This window comes from Urocitellus parryii, chromosome 6 (genome assembly GCF_045843805.1).
Source record: "Urocitellus parryii isolate mUroPar1 chromosome 6, mUroPar1.hap1, whole genome shotgun sequence".
Classification (NCBI taxonomy): Eukaryota; Metazoa; Chordata; class Mammalia; order Rodentia; family Sciuridae; genus Urocitellus; species Urocitellus parryii.
In genome coordinates, this window is record NC_135536.1 from 89,833,770 (window position 1) to 89,849,107 (window position 15,338).

General features: G+C 36.3%; 2 protein-coding genes across 5 annotated transcripts in view; one reads left to right on the forward strand and one right to left on the reverse strand.

Moving 5' to 3' along the window:
* Nucleotides 1-6,805, forward strand: part of Snap23 (synaptosome associated protein 23) — a 44,333-nt gene extending 37,528 nt beyond the window's left edge. For all 3 annotated transcript variants that reach the window (XM_026390896.2, XM_026390915.2, XM_077800274.1), the window contains 2 exons: nucleotides 478-622; nucleotides 5,488-6,805. In XM_026390896.2, coding sequence (XP_026246681.1) covers nucleotides 478-622; nucleotides 5,488-5,553 — 211 coding nt within the window. In that variant the 3' untranslated portion in view covers nucleotides 5,554-6,805. The remainder of the gene's footprint in view (nucleotides 1-477; nucleotides 623-5,487) is intronic.
* On the reverse strand, nucleotides 6,048-15,318 carry Lrrc57 (leucine rich repeat containing 57). 2 transcript variants are annotated; one of them, XM_026392987.2, is made up of 6 exons: nucleotides 15,215-15,318; nucleotides 14,867-14,972; nucleotides 14,623-14,761; nucleotides 13,835-14,103; nucleotides 11,929-12,114; nucleotides 6,048-11,542 (listed from the first exon to the last, which is right to left on the reverse strand). In XM_026392987.2, exons 1-6 carry the CDS (start codon nucleotides 15,316-15,318, stop codon nucleotides 11,501-11,503), a joined length of 846 nt encoding a protein of 281 aa, XP_026248772.1. In that variant the 3' UTR covers nucleotides 6,048-11,500. The 2 variants fall into 2 exon arrangements, with proteins under 2 accessions (XP_026248772.1, XP_026248765.1); XM_026392980.2 differs by lacking the exon at nucleotides 15,215-15,318 and adding an exon at nucleotides 15,063-15,209.
* Nucleotides 15,319-15,338: the final 20 nt, after the last annotated feature.

Sequence of the window (15,338 nt, forward strand, 5' to 3'; positions counted from 1 at the left end):
AATTTCCAACCAGTTTTAGAACAATGGTTCTTAATAGGTGTACATTAGAATCACCGGAGAGTTTGTTAAAACAGATTGATGCAGATATGGTAAATGCATGTCTGTAGTCCCAACTACTCAGGAGGCTAAGGCAAGAGGATCACTTGAGCCTAGCAGCTCAAGGCCAAGCTTGGGGAACATAGCAAAATCCTGTCTAGTGGGAGAAAAACAAAACAAAAGTACAGATTGCTGGGATCCAAATATAGTTTCTTATTCAGTACTTCTGCAAGGGTGTGAGAGTTAATATATTCTTGTGTTTAACAGGAATCCAGGTAATACTGGGAATCACACTTTGGTTCTAATACTTGCTGAGCATAATATTGATTACTCATCATTTTTTATTATTTTTTAATGACTCATTTTTATGAAAATTAAATCCAGATTTAGTTTATTGTAACTCAACAAAAAATACTAAAATTAACTCTCCTTTTGTGACAGTATAACTAATGATGCCAGAGAGGATGAGATGGAAGAGAACCTGACTCAAGTGGGCAGTATCCTAGGAAATCTAAAGAACATGGCCCTGGACATGGGCAATGAAATTGAAGCTCAGAATCGACAAATAGACCGAATCACAGAAAAGGTAAAAGCCTTTTATGGCCATAATAAAATGAAACATCCAATCTGGTAATTGTTTAGTAATGGACATCTATGTTAGACACTTTGGGGGGAAACAATAGAATAAGATCCTGTCCTTATAGGATTTTACAGTTTTGATGAGGTGGCAGTTCTAACACATTAAAAACAAAGGTAGAATCCTCCTATGTTGCTCATAACATTTGGTTTATTTTGTAACCACAGCCTTGGGATAAAGTTGTTTTACTTAAACCTTAACACATAAAGCTTAGAATCTATTCTAACCTTTGAGTATGCTTCCCTTCCCCCATAAATATTGCTTTTATTTTATTAACTAGTAGCATATAGTCATGTGAGCAAATGAAAATTGTGATTCTTTTTTTTTTCTTTGCATTACATGCTATATAAAAGATACTGAAAGGAAAATGTTTTTCAGAATTTGGAAGTCAAATCTAAAAGCCACAGTTGATGAAAATCCCAGTGTACTTTAGAAGATGGTCACTTTTAAAGCTTGGCTCTCTGTTGAATCACTTATACTGGATTTCTTTTTCTTTTTTGGTGCTGAGGATCAAACCTAGGTAGGGCCTTGCACCATAGTAGGCAACTGCTGTAACACTGAGCCACATCCCCAGCCCAGTGGATTTCTTTTGAAGCAAATAATGGTTCATAAGATGCCTTTAAGGCTATTGTTTGGTTTTAGGCTATGTATTACCCATGATTTTAATTTAGATATCAGTGTAGGTGGTAATACATCTGTTCCAAAGATCTTTTTCACTCTCTGTGGTTTAGACCTAGAGTAACTCCATTGGAATTCTGTGGTTCAGAGAGCATTGTTATCATATTTCATTTCATTAGAAATGCTATCAATTTTTTTACCACTTAGAATAATGCTGGCCTTGGGTTTAGCATATATAGCTTTTACAATGTTGAGGTATGTTCCTACTATCCCTAGTTTTTCTAGTGTTTTGAACATGAAGGTGTGCTGTATTTTGTCAAATGCTTTTTCTGCATCTATTGAGATGTATGATTCTTGTTTTTAAGTCTATTAATATGATGAATTATGTTTATTGATTTCATATGTTGAACCAACCCCGCATCCCTGGGATTAATCCCACTTGATTGTGGCACACTATGTTTTTGTATGCCATTGCCAGATTTTTTTTTTTTTTAAGAAACTACCTTTTTTTAAATACTTTTATTTATTTATTTTTATGTGGCGCTGAGGATCGAACTCAGCGCCTTGCACATGCTAGGCGAGCGCTCTACCGCTGAGCCACAACCCCAGCCCCCAATTTGCCAGAATTTTGTTGAGAATTTTTGCATCTATGTTCATCAGGAATATTGGTCTGAAGTTTTCTTTCCTTGATATATCTTTGTCTGGTTTTGGTATCAGGGTGATATTAGACTTATAGAATGAGTTTGGAAGAGTTCCCTCCTTTTGTATTTCATGGAATACTTTGAGGAGTGTTGGAATCAATTCTTCTTTGAGGGGCTGGGGATGTGGCTCAAGCGGTAGCGCGTTCGCCTGGCATGCGTGCGGCCCGGGTTCGATCCTCAGTACCACATACAAAGATGTTGTGTCCGCCAAAAACTGAAAAATAAATATTTAAAAAAATTAAAAAAAAAAATTCTTCTTTGAAAAGTCTTGTAGAACCTGGCTGAGAATCCATCTGGTCCTGGGCTTTTCTTGGTTGTAGGCTTTTGATGGCATTTTCTATTTCATTACTTGAAATTGATCTGTTTAAATCATGTATGACCTCTTCATTCAGTTTGGGTAGGTCATATGTCTCTAGAAATTTGTCGATGTCTTCCATATTTTCTATTTTATTAATAGTGTAAATTTTCAAAATAGTTTCTAATTATCTTTTGTATTTCAGATGTGTCTGTTGTGATATTTCCTTCTTCATCTTATATTTTAGTAATTTGAGTTTTCTCTCTTTTTCTTTTCATTAGTATGGCCAGGGGTTTATCTATCTATTTTATTTATTTTTTTCAAAGAACCAACTTTTTGTTTTGTCAATTTTTTCAATTGTTTCTTTTGTTTCAATTTCATTAATTTCAGCTCTAATTTTAATTATTTCCTGTCTTCTACTGCTTTTGGTGTTGATTTGTTCTTCTTTTTCTAGGGCTTTGAGATTTAGCATTACGTCATTTATTTATTGACTTTTTCTTCTTTTAAGGAATGTACTCAATGCAATAAACTTTCCACTTGGTACTGACTTCATAGTGTCCCAAAGATTTTGATATGTTACATCAGTGTTCTCATTTACCTCTAAGAATTTTTTTATTTCATCCTTAATTTCTTCTACTATTCATTCATCATTCAATTGTGTATTATTTAGTCTCCATTTGTTACAGTAACTTCTACTTTTTATTTTATCATTGATTTCTAATTTCATTCCATTATGGTCTGATAGAATGCAGGGTATTTATTATCTCTGTTTTTTTGTATTTACTAAGAGTTGCTTATGGTCTGTTTAGAAGGAGCCATGTGCTCTGAGAAGAAAATATATTTGCTCATTGATGGATGAAATATTCTATATATGTCTGTTAAGTCTAAATTATTAATTGTATTATTTAGTTCTATAGTTTCCTCATTTAGTTTTTGTTTGAAAAGATCTGTCCAGTAGTGACAGAGGTATGTTAAAGTCACCCAGTATTATTGTATTGTGGTCTATTTGACTCTTGAAATTGAGAAGGATTTGCTTGATGTACATAGATGTTCCATTGTTTGGGGCATAAATATTTATAATTGTTATGTCCTGCTTATATAAACTTCCTTTAAGAAGTATGAAATGTCCTTCTTTCTCTCTTCTGATTAACATTGATTTGAAGTCTAATTTATCTGAAATGAAAATGGAAAACCCTGCTGGTTTATGCAATCCATATGAGTGATAAGGTTTTTTTCCCATCCTTTTACCTTCAGCCTGTGGATGTCTTTGCTATGAGGTGAGTCATTTGAAGACAGCATAGTGTTGGGTCTTGCTTTTTAATCCAATCTGCCAGTCTATGTCTTTTGGTTGATGAGTTTAGGACATTAACATTCAAGGTTAATATTGAGATATGATTTGTATTCCCTGTCATTTTGATTTATTTCTGGTTTTTGATTTCTCTTAGGTTTGGTTGAATTGTCTGTTTAGTGTAGACCCTCCCTTTGCTGGTTTTTACTTTTTTTCCCACTTCATCCTCATGGAATATTTTCTTGAGAATGCTCTGAAGTGTAGGCTTTCTAGTTGTGAATTCTTTTAATTTTTGTTTATCATGGAATGTTTTAATTTCATTTTCAATTCTGAAACTTTAATTTTGCTGGATATAAAATTCTTGATTGGCATCCATTTTCTTTTAGAGCTTGAAATAAAATTATTCCAGGACCCCCTAGCTTTGAGGGTCTGGGATGAGAAATCAGTTTTTTGAAATCCAAATTGGTTTTCCCCTATATGTAATTTGATTTTTTTTCTCTCACAGCCTTTAAGATTTTATCTTTATTCTCTGTGTTAGTCATTCTTATTATAATGTGTCTTGGCGTGAGTCTGCTGTAATTTTGTACATTTTGGTCCTGTAAGCCTCTTGTATTTGATTTTCCATTCCATTCTTTAGGTTGGGGAAATTTTCTGCTATTATATCATTGAAAAGATTGTGCATTCTTTTATTTGTATCTCTGCTCCTTTATCTATTCCGATAATTCTTAAATTTGGTCTTTTCATGTTATCCCATAATTCTTGGATGTTCTGTTCATGGTTTCTTATCATCTTCTCTGCATGGTCAACTCTACTTTCAAGATTACAGGGGCTGGGGATGTGGCTCAAGCAGTAGCGCACTCGCCTGGTATGCGTGCGACCCGGGTTCAATCCTCAGCACCACATACCAACAAAGATGTTGTGTCCGCCGAGAACTGAAAAAAATAAATATTAAAAAAAAAAAAAAAGGGCTGGGGATGTGGCTCAAGCGGTAGCGCACTCGCCTGGCATGCGTGCGACCCGGGTTCGATCCTCAGCACCACATACCAACAAAGATGTTGTGTCTGCCGAGAACTAAAAAATAAATATTAAAAATTAAAAAAAAAAAGATTACATATTTTATCTTCATTGTCTAAGGTTCTGACTTCCAAGTGGTCTAGTCTGTTGGTGATGCTTTCTTTTTTTTTAAATATTTTTCAGTTTTAGATGGACACAATATCTTTATTTTTATTTGTATATGGTGCCGAGAATTGAACCCAGTGCCTCACGCACGCTAGGCAAGCGCGCTACCACTTGAGCCACATCCTCAGCCCTGTTGGTGATGCTTTCTATTGAATTTATATGCTTGGGTTCAAATCTATTGTCTCCACTTTCTAGCTACATGATTTACTAAAATTTATTTACATCTTATTGGGGGGAAAAATGCTATTGAAGATCTGGGCATAATGGTGTTTGCCTGTAGTCCCAGCTACTCTGGAGACTGAGGCAGGAGGATCACTTGAGCCTGGGAGTTCAAGGCCAACCTGGGTAACATAGTGAGACCCTGTCTTAAAAAAAGAAGAAACTGCCATTGATTGTAAGATGCATCCTAGTTTCAGATGGGTTGAACTATGAAAAAAATATGTAATAGAATTGATGAAATACTGGCAAGTTCTGTGCATTAGGATTTTTCCAAATCAATTTTATATTCTGTCACTTCTTACTTTAAATGAGTTTTGTAATGTGACTTAAAGTGTTTCTTGAGTTTCATCAGAATGTTGATTAAACTTTTCTTTGGGTCCAGAGGATTGAACCTTGGGGCTTGTACTTACAAAGCATGTACTCTACTCCTAAGCAACATACCCAGCCTAAATTTCACTTTTATTAGAATATCTTACCTTGTGAAGTAATGCTCATATCTTTTTCTTTTTTTCAGGCTGACACCAACAAAGATCGTATTGACAATGCCAATGTCAGAGCAAAGAAACTCATTGACAGCTAAAGCTACTGCTGTACTTCTCTATCATTTATTTACTTCAGTTCCTCCTCCTAAATCATTACCTTTTCAGAGTTTGATATTTTGGTTCCATACTCTTCTAATCTGGAGATAATGTGGAAAAAGGGCCAGAGACAGCTTGCCTGATTTTTTGATTTTTTTTTTTAAATTCCTGTTTGAGGGTAGACTGTTGCTCATCCTTCCTTCTAGTATTTTATTTCTCAGTTCATATTCTTAGATTGGTTTTCATACATCACACATATTGTTTTCTTCCTTCTCATTTACTTGAGCAATTTCTTTTGTTTTCAAGATTCTGAAGCATTGCCAAAGACAGCCATGAAGAAGGGAGCTATAGAGGTGTTTTTTTGGTTTGGTTTTGGTTTTGTGGTGGGTGACGAATGAGAGATGAGAGGTCATCATTTCAATAAAAGCCACAAACAAGTTGGATAACCACAGTAAAGATCTAGTTGGATTTAGTTTTTAAGTTGCAATTTTTGCCAATTAAGGCTAATGCTTAATTTTGGAGCTTTTATATACAATATTTTTGTCATACATCACTATTTTTGCAACCTCTGCTCCAAAGAGTATAATTAGTTTTCGTTAAAGTGAGCTCAGTTTCTGAACTCTTAGTGATTCATTTATATACAGAGATTTTGTTATTTCATATTGCACATTCAGGAAAACTTTGTATAAATGAGTGGCTTTTTATTTTCATATTATTAATAATATCATGGTCCCATTACAGGCCTATTAATCTCATAAATTTGTCATTAGTCTTTGAAGAAAAGAATATGTAAATACATATGTGTAATATGAGAATTTCTCTCAAAAGCAGGGCTTAAAATTTTTGTGGAAGTTTGATAAAATATATCATGTGAACTCAGATTTACCTCAATGCTAAGAATTATGTTTAGATAGGAAAAAGGAATTTTATTTTGATCTCAGGTAGAAAAATAGTTATGTAGTTATGTAGCTTTATACAGTTATTAAAAGTTAGAATTTATTCTGCCCTACTAAAAGTGGTTTGGAAAATTACATTTGGTTTAATTATTGATGATTACACTGTCATTCTTTTAGCTTTGTGTATTGAACTATGCCCAGAATCAAGTTGATGTAAATCCTGAACAGTTTTGTGAGAATCTAATTGGATTTGTCACCTTTATTTAAAAACTAGCCTCTGCACACTTTGAACCTAGGGATATGGATTGGTTTGACCAATAGCCACTGCTTGATTCTCGTAATTAAACTTTGTAACTAATTAATGGTATTGTTCTTTAAGATAGGTAACATGTTTCTGTGACTGTTATTTTGTGGACAGTAATTTCACCAGCTGCTGTTTAACAAATTAAATAAAGCAAAGGTCCATAAGTCAAGAAGCACACCAATGGAAAGCTGCTGTTAGCTCTTTTCCAATTTCTTTTATTTTTTATTTTTTAGTTGTAGTTGGACACAATGCCTTTATTTATTTTTTTATGTGATGCTGAGGATCAAACCCAGGGCCCCACACATACAAGGCGAGCGCTAGATCTACCACTGTACTATAACCCCAGCCCCTCTTTTCCAATTTCTATTAGAAATATTAACAGAACTTTCCTTTCTGTGATGCATTTAATATAATCATTATTAGTCTCATTCATTTGCACTCACTTTTATCAGTGACTAAACAGATGTTTCTGGGAAAGAACAACCCAATACTGGAAAAGATACAACTAACAGGAATTTTCAAAGGGTGAAGAGGGAGATATTTAAATAAAGCAAGATTCAGTTAGGTCCTCCCTCATAAAAGTGCTCCATGTCAGAAAGAGTAGTTTGCCAGGTGAAAGTGAATGTGTAAAGTAAGGTGTAAAACAGTGGAGATTGTACTATACTAAAGTCCCTTCTTAAAAGCACTAATTTTTTTTTAAAAAAACACTGTTTTGGCTGAAGGAAATAATTTGGAGGATACCACTGTACTGCTCCCACAGTATAATTGGTTTGAAGTGCATGTTAAGGCACCAATTGTCTGGATTTATACTTTAGCTCTTGCTGGCTGTGGTGACTCTAGCCTGTCCCTGTGCCTTAGTTTCTTTTCTGAATATGAGGATTAATGATTCCTACCTCATAAAATTGCAAAGCATAGAGTTTAATGCCTTTAAAGCCCTTATAATAGTGCTTAGTAAATGTAGGAATTTAATGAATGATAGCTGCTATTTTATCTAGAATAGAGCTCTTTTTTGGTCAAGGATCCATTTGTGAATTTGATGACAGACAACACAGCCCCTTTCCCCAGAGAACTAAACACATGAATGTGAATCATGCATATCTTGAAAACCTACTCATAGATCCCAGGTTACAAACTTTTCTACAGCTTCTGCTACTGAGAAAGGTGAGAAGTAAGAGTCCTAGAAATTAGGCCCATAATGAACTAGAAATGGAAGCTATTAACTTAAAGGCTTTTTTGGTTTTCTCCAATAACACCATCTGTGAACATTTTTTCCATTACTTTTTAAAAAAAATATATTTATTTTTTAGGTGTAGATGGACACAACACAATGCCTTTATTTTTATGTGGTCCTGAGGATCGAACCCAGGTCCTGCCCGAGCTAGGCAAGCACTCTACCGCTGAGCCACAATCGCAGCCCCATCCATTACTTTTTAAAATATTTTTATTTGTTGTTGATGGATCTTTATTTTATATATTTATTTATATGTAGTGCTGAGATTCGAACCCAGTGCCTGACACATGCTAGGCAACACACTGAGCCAGAACCCCAGCCCTTTTCCATTACTTTTGAAAGGTTAACACAAGTTCTAGAATGTGATCACCTGGGTCCAAATTTTGATTAAATCATTTACTAGTTATGTAACCCTAAACATGATATTAGTTTATAACTATATAGGAAAAAGAAAAAAACAGTATCTCCTACTGAATTTAATTTTTTTTAACAGTAATCTCCTTCAAGTTTCCAGTCTTGTAATGACAGAGATTTTTATCCTTTACCACTGGGCCTATTTTTTTTTCTTTATTTAGTTTTAATTTATCCTTTGTTTCCATACTTCAACTCTATTATATCTTTCTTTCTATGTCACATATGGATTATGAGTCTCCTGTTAAACTCTGTATCTCAGACATGACAACTCATGTGTACTTAGACTTAACTTTTTAAACGGCTGTTTTCCCACAGGGTTCAGTGGCACATGCCTGTAATCCAGCTACTTGGAAGGCTTACAGGAAGGTTATAAGTTAAGGGCCATCTTTAGCAATTTAGTGAGACCCTCAGCAACTTAGGAAGATTCCATCTCAAAAAAAAAAAAAAATAGGACTGTTGATATAACTCAGTGGTAGAGTATCTCTGGGTTCAATCCTCAGTGCTTTAAAAAACAAACAAAAATTTTTTAAAAAGCTGTTTGCTTTAGGTTACTCTTACTAAAATTCTAGATTATCCCAGTTCATATCAGATACATACACACACACACACACACACACATATGATATGCATACATATCTTGAGATATATGCATATATATATATTATATATATCTGATAATCTCTAATGCCTTATCCCCTAGTTATTTTTTATCTTTTTAATGGCAGCTTTAAGCCCATTCCTAAACAACTTAAATTTTAGTTTTATGCCTTATAGATGAGATAAATGGTATGATTTATTGATTACTTACTTTGTCATAGGCACTATACCAAGTGCTTTTATGTATCTTATAACATACTTGAGAATGTTATATTTACTCTCATATTTACAGATGAGAGTAAATTGCTCAAAAAGCTAATAAATGGCAGCCTTTTATGGATTCAAACCTAAATCGTTCTGACTCCAAGGCCCATGATCTTATACAATATACCACTGACTTCCAAGCCAAGCTCTAAAAAATATAAGTGACTTAGGGCTGGTAGCCAAGATAGAATTAGGATCTCTGACTATAAATCAGACTACTCTTAGTTCATATTTTAGTCTAAGTCTTGCTCACTATTAACTCTGGGTATATTACTTTATAAATTCTCTGACCTCAAGTGGTTTAGTCTAGCAAGAAAGATAAATATAGAATATGAGAAGTGCTATAGTAGCAGATGGGAGGAACAGTTAATTAGATTTAGAGAAGAGACTTAGACATAGGGAAGAAGGAGCATAATAGGGGCATTCCTGACAGAGCAAACAACATAAAGGCAGAGGAGAGAATGCAGCATTGGTTTAAGGAGCAGAATGATCTGATATGATTGGATAGGCAAATCAGAGTAAAGAGAGGGTATCTGAAAATAAAGTATCCAAATTGTGAAGGGTGGTAGTCACTGATTCTTACAGGGGTGGAGAATGCTAATCATTAAATGGATACATTTAACTTGTTAAAAATTTAAAGTATTTAGAGAAAAGTTAATCATTCAATGGATCAGGTAAGAATAATAAACATTAAGGTTTAGGGGTTTGTTGGTGGGGAACAGCTCCTCAATTGATTATCACTGATAAATTGGCAACCCCTATCTGAGAAGGAGAAAATAACATGGGAAATAGAGAATACCCAGACAAAATTTAAAGTCAGAGACATTGCCCCATAAATAGTAAGCTCTTATGATTTCTTGCCTTTAAGCAAGGTTTAACCATTACTGAGAACTGCCAATATATCCATGGCTAAGATAAAACTTGAGAAAATGACCAAAATAGTAGTTGTTCAAATGTTCATGTCATTGACAATCTGAAATCTGCCACTTTTATACTTTCAGGTTCTGTTAATAAGCATGGTTCTAGTACCCCAATACGTTAATTATCAGTCACATAAAGGCATTTCATTACTTAAGAAACCTGAACAAGAACATGAAACATTTCTCCCTAATTTACTTTCAGAGAACAAATGACCCTTTACATTTTAAAGTTGTCTTCTTTCTTTAAAGAATTAAACTTCCTTCCAGTCAAAGATCATTAAAAAATTCTTTATTTAGTATATTCTCTCATTCAGAGAATAAACTTGATAAACATAACTTGTTTTAAAATATTGTAGCAATGGTTTCTTAAAGGTAATTTGATTAGTAGAGTTATAGATACAAAAAGGGGAAAGATTACAGAAATAAGACATAATTTTTAACAAAGCTTCAGGAAAATCTTTTTTTTTTTAAATTTATTTTCTAGTTTTCAACGGACACAACATCTTTGTTTGTATGTGGTGCTGAGGATCGAACCCTGGCTGCACGCATGCCGGGCGAGCGCGCTACCGCTTGAGCCACATCCCCAGCCCAGAAAATCTTGATTATTGAAATCATTTTTAAATCATATAAGTGTTGCATATACATTTTTAGCTCTTCAGAGCCCTCGACCAATAAGGCACATGCAATAGTAAAGGATTTGCTACTGCAGCCTTGGGGAACCTCTCTTAGTGTTGTGTAGGTGCTTCTCTGACAAAGCACACTTGAACCAAGACAAACAGTCATATTTATGTGCATCCTAAATTCTAAGTATAGACAACTAAACTGATGGACTAGAATAAAACAATAAATCCTTAGAGTAACCATAGCAACTCACAAATATGAATTTGATAAAAATATAAAGTGTTAACACCTAGGTGGAATGACAACTGACTTTTATGGAAGTTCACACTTTGAAACTAAACATAATCTCAAGCTGTGGTGTGGAGCTATTCTGTTACCAGGCAGCACCTCCTCACCATATAAATAGCAACTAGCTACTGGTTTCTTAAAGCCAAACTAATGATGGTTTTGAAGATAAGCATTGTCCATTGCCCTATCCATGAGTCAAAATGGAGGACTCTTCCTGTCTCCTCTTTTTTTTTTTTTTTAGCTTGTTTGAGATAGCCCTGAAAAGGAAAAGAGATCATTGAGCGAAACAATCTCCTGGAGTGTCATCTCCTTACTGCAGATATCCTTGACAACAACAAGAGTCTTAGCTTCAGCCAGATTCCAACAGAGTTTCCATATCATTGTCCTGTAAGGTTCCCATGGTCCTGGAGAACATCATGCAAACTTCTTCTTAGTGGCTGTGAACCTCTCCATGTACTAAAAAATCATGAAAGAATAATATATATATATGTGGTATTTTGGCATGAGTAAATATAAGTTTATCTGTTACTTAGGTTTCTACATGCTCCCCCCACCCTGCAATTTTATCTTTTATTGGATTTGGTCCATTTCCTATTAAACCTACCTAATAATTTAAACACATGGTTTAAGTTCTAATTTTTTTGTATTCTAATATGAAACATATCAGAAGATGATTTGCAATAAGCTGTCTATAAAGAAAGCCATTTTGGCACAATATCATTTTGCCAATTCTTAGAACCACCCTCAAAATTGGGAAGAACAAAATATTCATGTGGGTTACCTCAGCATTCTCTGGGTTAGTAACTAGAAATGCAGAAGTATGCTACCACACAAATAAATACCTTATCATAGCCTTCTAGTTCTCGAAGTTTCTTTATTTCAAAAAGATTGCCTTCCACAGCAAGCAGACAGATCTGGGAATCACTGAGGATGCTCTGTGGAAGCATGCTGAGCTCAAGACAGTTCTCTTCCAGGCGAAGAACTTTAAGGCGAGGACAGCAAGATATCTTTACTGAGATCTGAGATATCTATTGAATAACAAAACAATAATAGGAAAAAGCACAAGCCCTCTAATGGTTACTTTTTACTACATTACAAAAACAAAAACCTTGATATTTGTCCCAGTTCTTTTACCACCTCCATTTTCTCACTACCTACTCACTACAGAAGCCTCAGTTACAGACCTTCTGTTACTAGTCCTCACTTTAAAAATAAATGTTTTTTTGAAGTTACCAGTGGCTTTTTGAGAATTAACACAAATTTAAACAAAAAAGTTACCTGTAATCTGCCAACCTTTTATGTGTAAAAATATACCAACTACTTTATTGCCAAAGCCAAGAATCCATCATTTTCTATTGCATTTGACTGTTCCACTTTTTGTACATAAGTACTTGGTTTTTCTTCTTATCTTTTGAATTATTCCTGATTATTGGTTTCCCTTTTTCCTTATGGACATTTTCAAGCAGCAGTCCCTAATACTTTATATTTCATATTCTCTTTCAACTTTTTCCTATGAAGTTCATTGTGTGTGTGTGTGTGTGTGTGTGTGTGTGTGTTTTTGCTGGGGATTGAACCCAGGAACTTGTGCATGTGAGGCAGGCACTCTACCAACTGAGCTATATCGCCAGCCCAGGAAGTTCATTTTTGAATTACCCTCACTTAATAATCTAAATGTTTTTTTCTACATACATATTTACTCATCTCTATTCTACTTTTGTTTCCCACTTTCAGGAAAGCATTTCTTGTTAAATGATTCACCATAATCAACCCAGCATGTCCATTCAATTGTACCACTATTCCTTTAGGCCCTCAAACTCAATACCAAACAATTGTCTTTGACTCATTCACTGTTTAGCTCATCAAATACTCAAATTCATCAAATTTCATAGGGCTGGGCACATTCTAGGCAAGTGCTCTACCTCTGAGCTACATCTAGCCCAAGTCACCAAATTCTATTGACTACTTGGTATTTCAGGCCATCACCTGGATCATTGAGTGAAACAACCTCCTTAGATCTCATCCCATCCTTCATAAATCAGAAACACGAAGGATAAAGGCCCAGTGATATCGTTAAGCAAGCTCCCCAGGTTACTCTATGTATACTAAAGTCAGTGGGTCTAAGGCATTATCTAAGGCATCAGCAGAGGTCAATGTGTAGCAAGTCCTCAACTAATACCTATAGTTTAACTGATATTTTCCCCATAATCTCAAGGAAAAGGTGAGATAATCTCAAAGAACTTAATTCATGAGTTGCTTAGCCCCTCACTTTTGCTGAGGCTGGCTTTGAACTCAAGATCCTCCTGCCTCACCCTTCAGAGCCTCTGGGATTACAGGTGTGTGCCACTGAGCCTGGCACCATCTCTCTTTTAAAAAAAAATTTTTTTTTTGAGATAAGGTCTTGCTAAGTTGCCAAAATGGTCACAAACTTGTGATCCTCCTGCCTCAGGCTCCTGAGTTGCTGGGATTACAGGCATATGCCATCACATCTGGCTAGTAGTTTGACTTTTGAAATTACCCTTATACCCTGTTACCTGCTACGCACTCCCCAAAAAGCCTAGACAGCAAACACACCCAGTGTTAGTCCCCACTAATTCCATGGGACTTTGGGCTTTGAAACTGGTTTGGTTTATAGTATATATCTCTCATCTAGCCTTTGATAGTCAACTCCATGATCACAGTTTTGTGAATAATTTATAAGGAGACCATAAACCCAAACATATGCTAGAAAAAAACCCTAAAGTTCTAGACCTGGTTCTGGTTGAGATTGAGTTCGATGACCTGCAGCTCCCCCACGATGTCAGGTATACTCCGAATCTGGTTCTTAGAGAGATCTACCACATCTAGGTGCCGTAGGCTACAAAGTTGGGGTGGTAGTGCTCCCAGCTGGTTCCCAGAAAGGCTCAAGGTCTTGAGGGCAGAAAGCTGCCCAAAGGTAGATGGCAGCTCTCTCAGGTGATTGTTGTTTAGGCTTAGAGTGTCTAGTTTTTTCAGATTGCATAATTCATCAGGTAGAATATCTAGCAAAGAAAAAAATTAAAAACCTGAATCTGATAGAGCTGAAAAAACACGTTTGATAAAGATTACAAAGACTCTATATCAGTCTGCTTCACTTCTTGTTAAAACACAGAATTCCCACATGCACCACTTTTAGGTATTAAATTTTACCAACATGGTCTTCAGAAGACGAGTGTGCCATCAATATGCAGGAGCATTCCTGAATACAATGGGCTCCTTTTACAAGGGGGATGAGGCACAATTCGACAACAATTTTGTGAGTTTTTGGAACAGCCTCCCTTTCCCATTCCATTTTCCCTTTTAAATGAACTATTTTGCTTACATCACATCCCAAAGATCAATCATCATATAACCCAAGAAACCTTGCAGTGGAGGTAGAAAGTTTCAAGGACTCTTGTCATTCTGCATCGTGAGCCCTCTGAACAGTTTCATAATGACGACAAAAAATCATCTTGTAAGAGATATCCACCCTTTTTAACTTCTGACCACTAATAAAAACTTCCCAGGAGCAAAAGCCGTACTCAGTTTGTTGTTGTTCAGGGAGAGGCTCTTCAGCAAAGTGAACTTCCCTATCAGCAAAGGCGGTAGGCTCTCTATCTTGTTGTTGGACAAGTCTATGGTCCTAAGGTTGCTTGTCAGTTTCTGCAAATCTGAGGGGAACTGGAGAAAGGGTTCATAGCGTTAAGAAGCCCTCACGGATTAGCTTCTCCGCCCCCGCCGTCCCTCTGCCTGTAAATTCCCTGGTTTTATCTCTCCCAATCTCACCTCGGTCAGTCCACGGTCCTTAAGCTGAAAGACACCAGTTTTCTGCGCCGTTTCTACGTGAGCGCGGAGGGCACTATTTCCCATCCTATCACCAAGACTCTGGTTCCTGCGGGAAGGAAGCGCAGCGATCAGCGACCAACCTAGGCACACAGTCACCCCGTCAACCTCCTTTTGGGTCTCCGGCCCCAGCTGTCACCTCCAGCCGATCCCAGGATTCTGGGAGCCAGCCTGAGTGGCAAGGAAGAAAGAAAAACAGACCACCAAGTTCTGCTGCTTTTGCAACTGTGCTAAGGCCAGGCGCTCCTGAGAGCCTCTGGAGAACTAGGGACCCCGGGACTCGCTTCCTACAGCTCAGTAGGAAGAAGTGCCGGCTGGTGGAGACCAGAGACCCACGCTAGCCTGGGATGCGCTCCCAGGGCTTCCGCCCGGGCGGGAACGCCCTGTGATGTCATCGACCCGCGCCGAGCGTTCG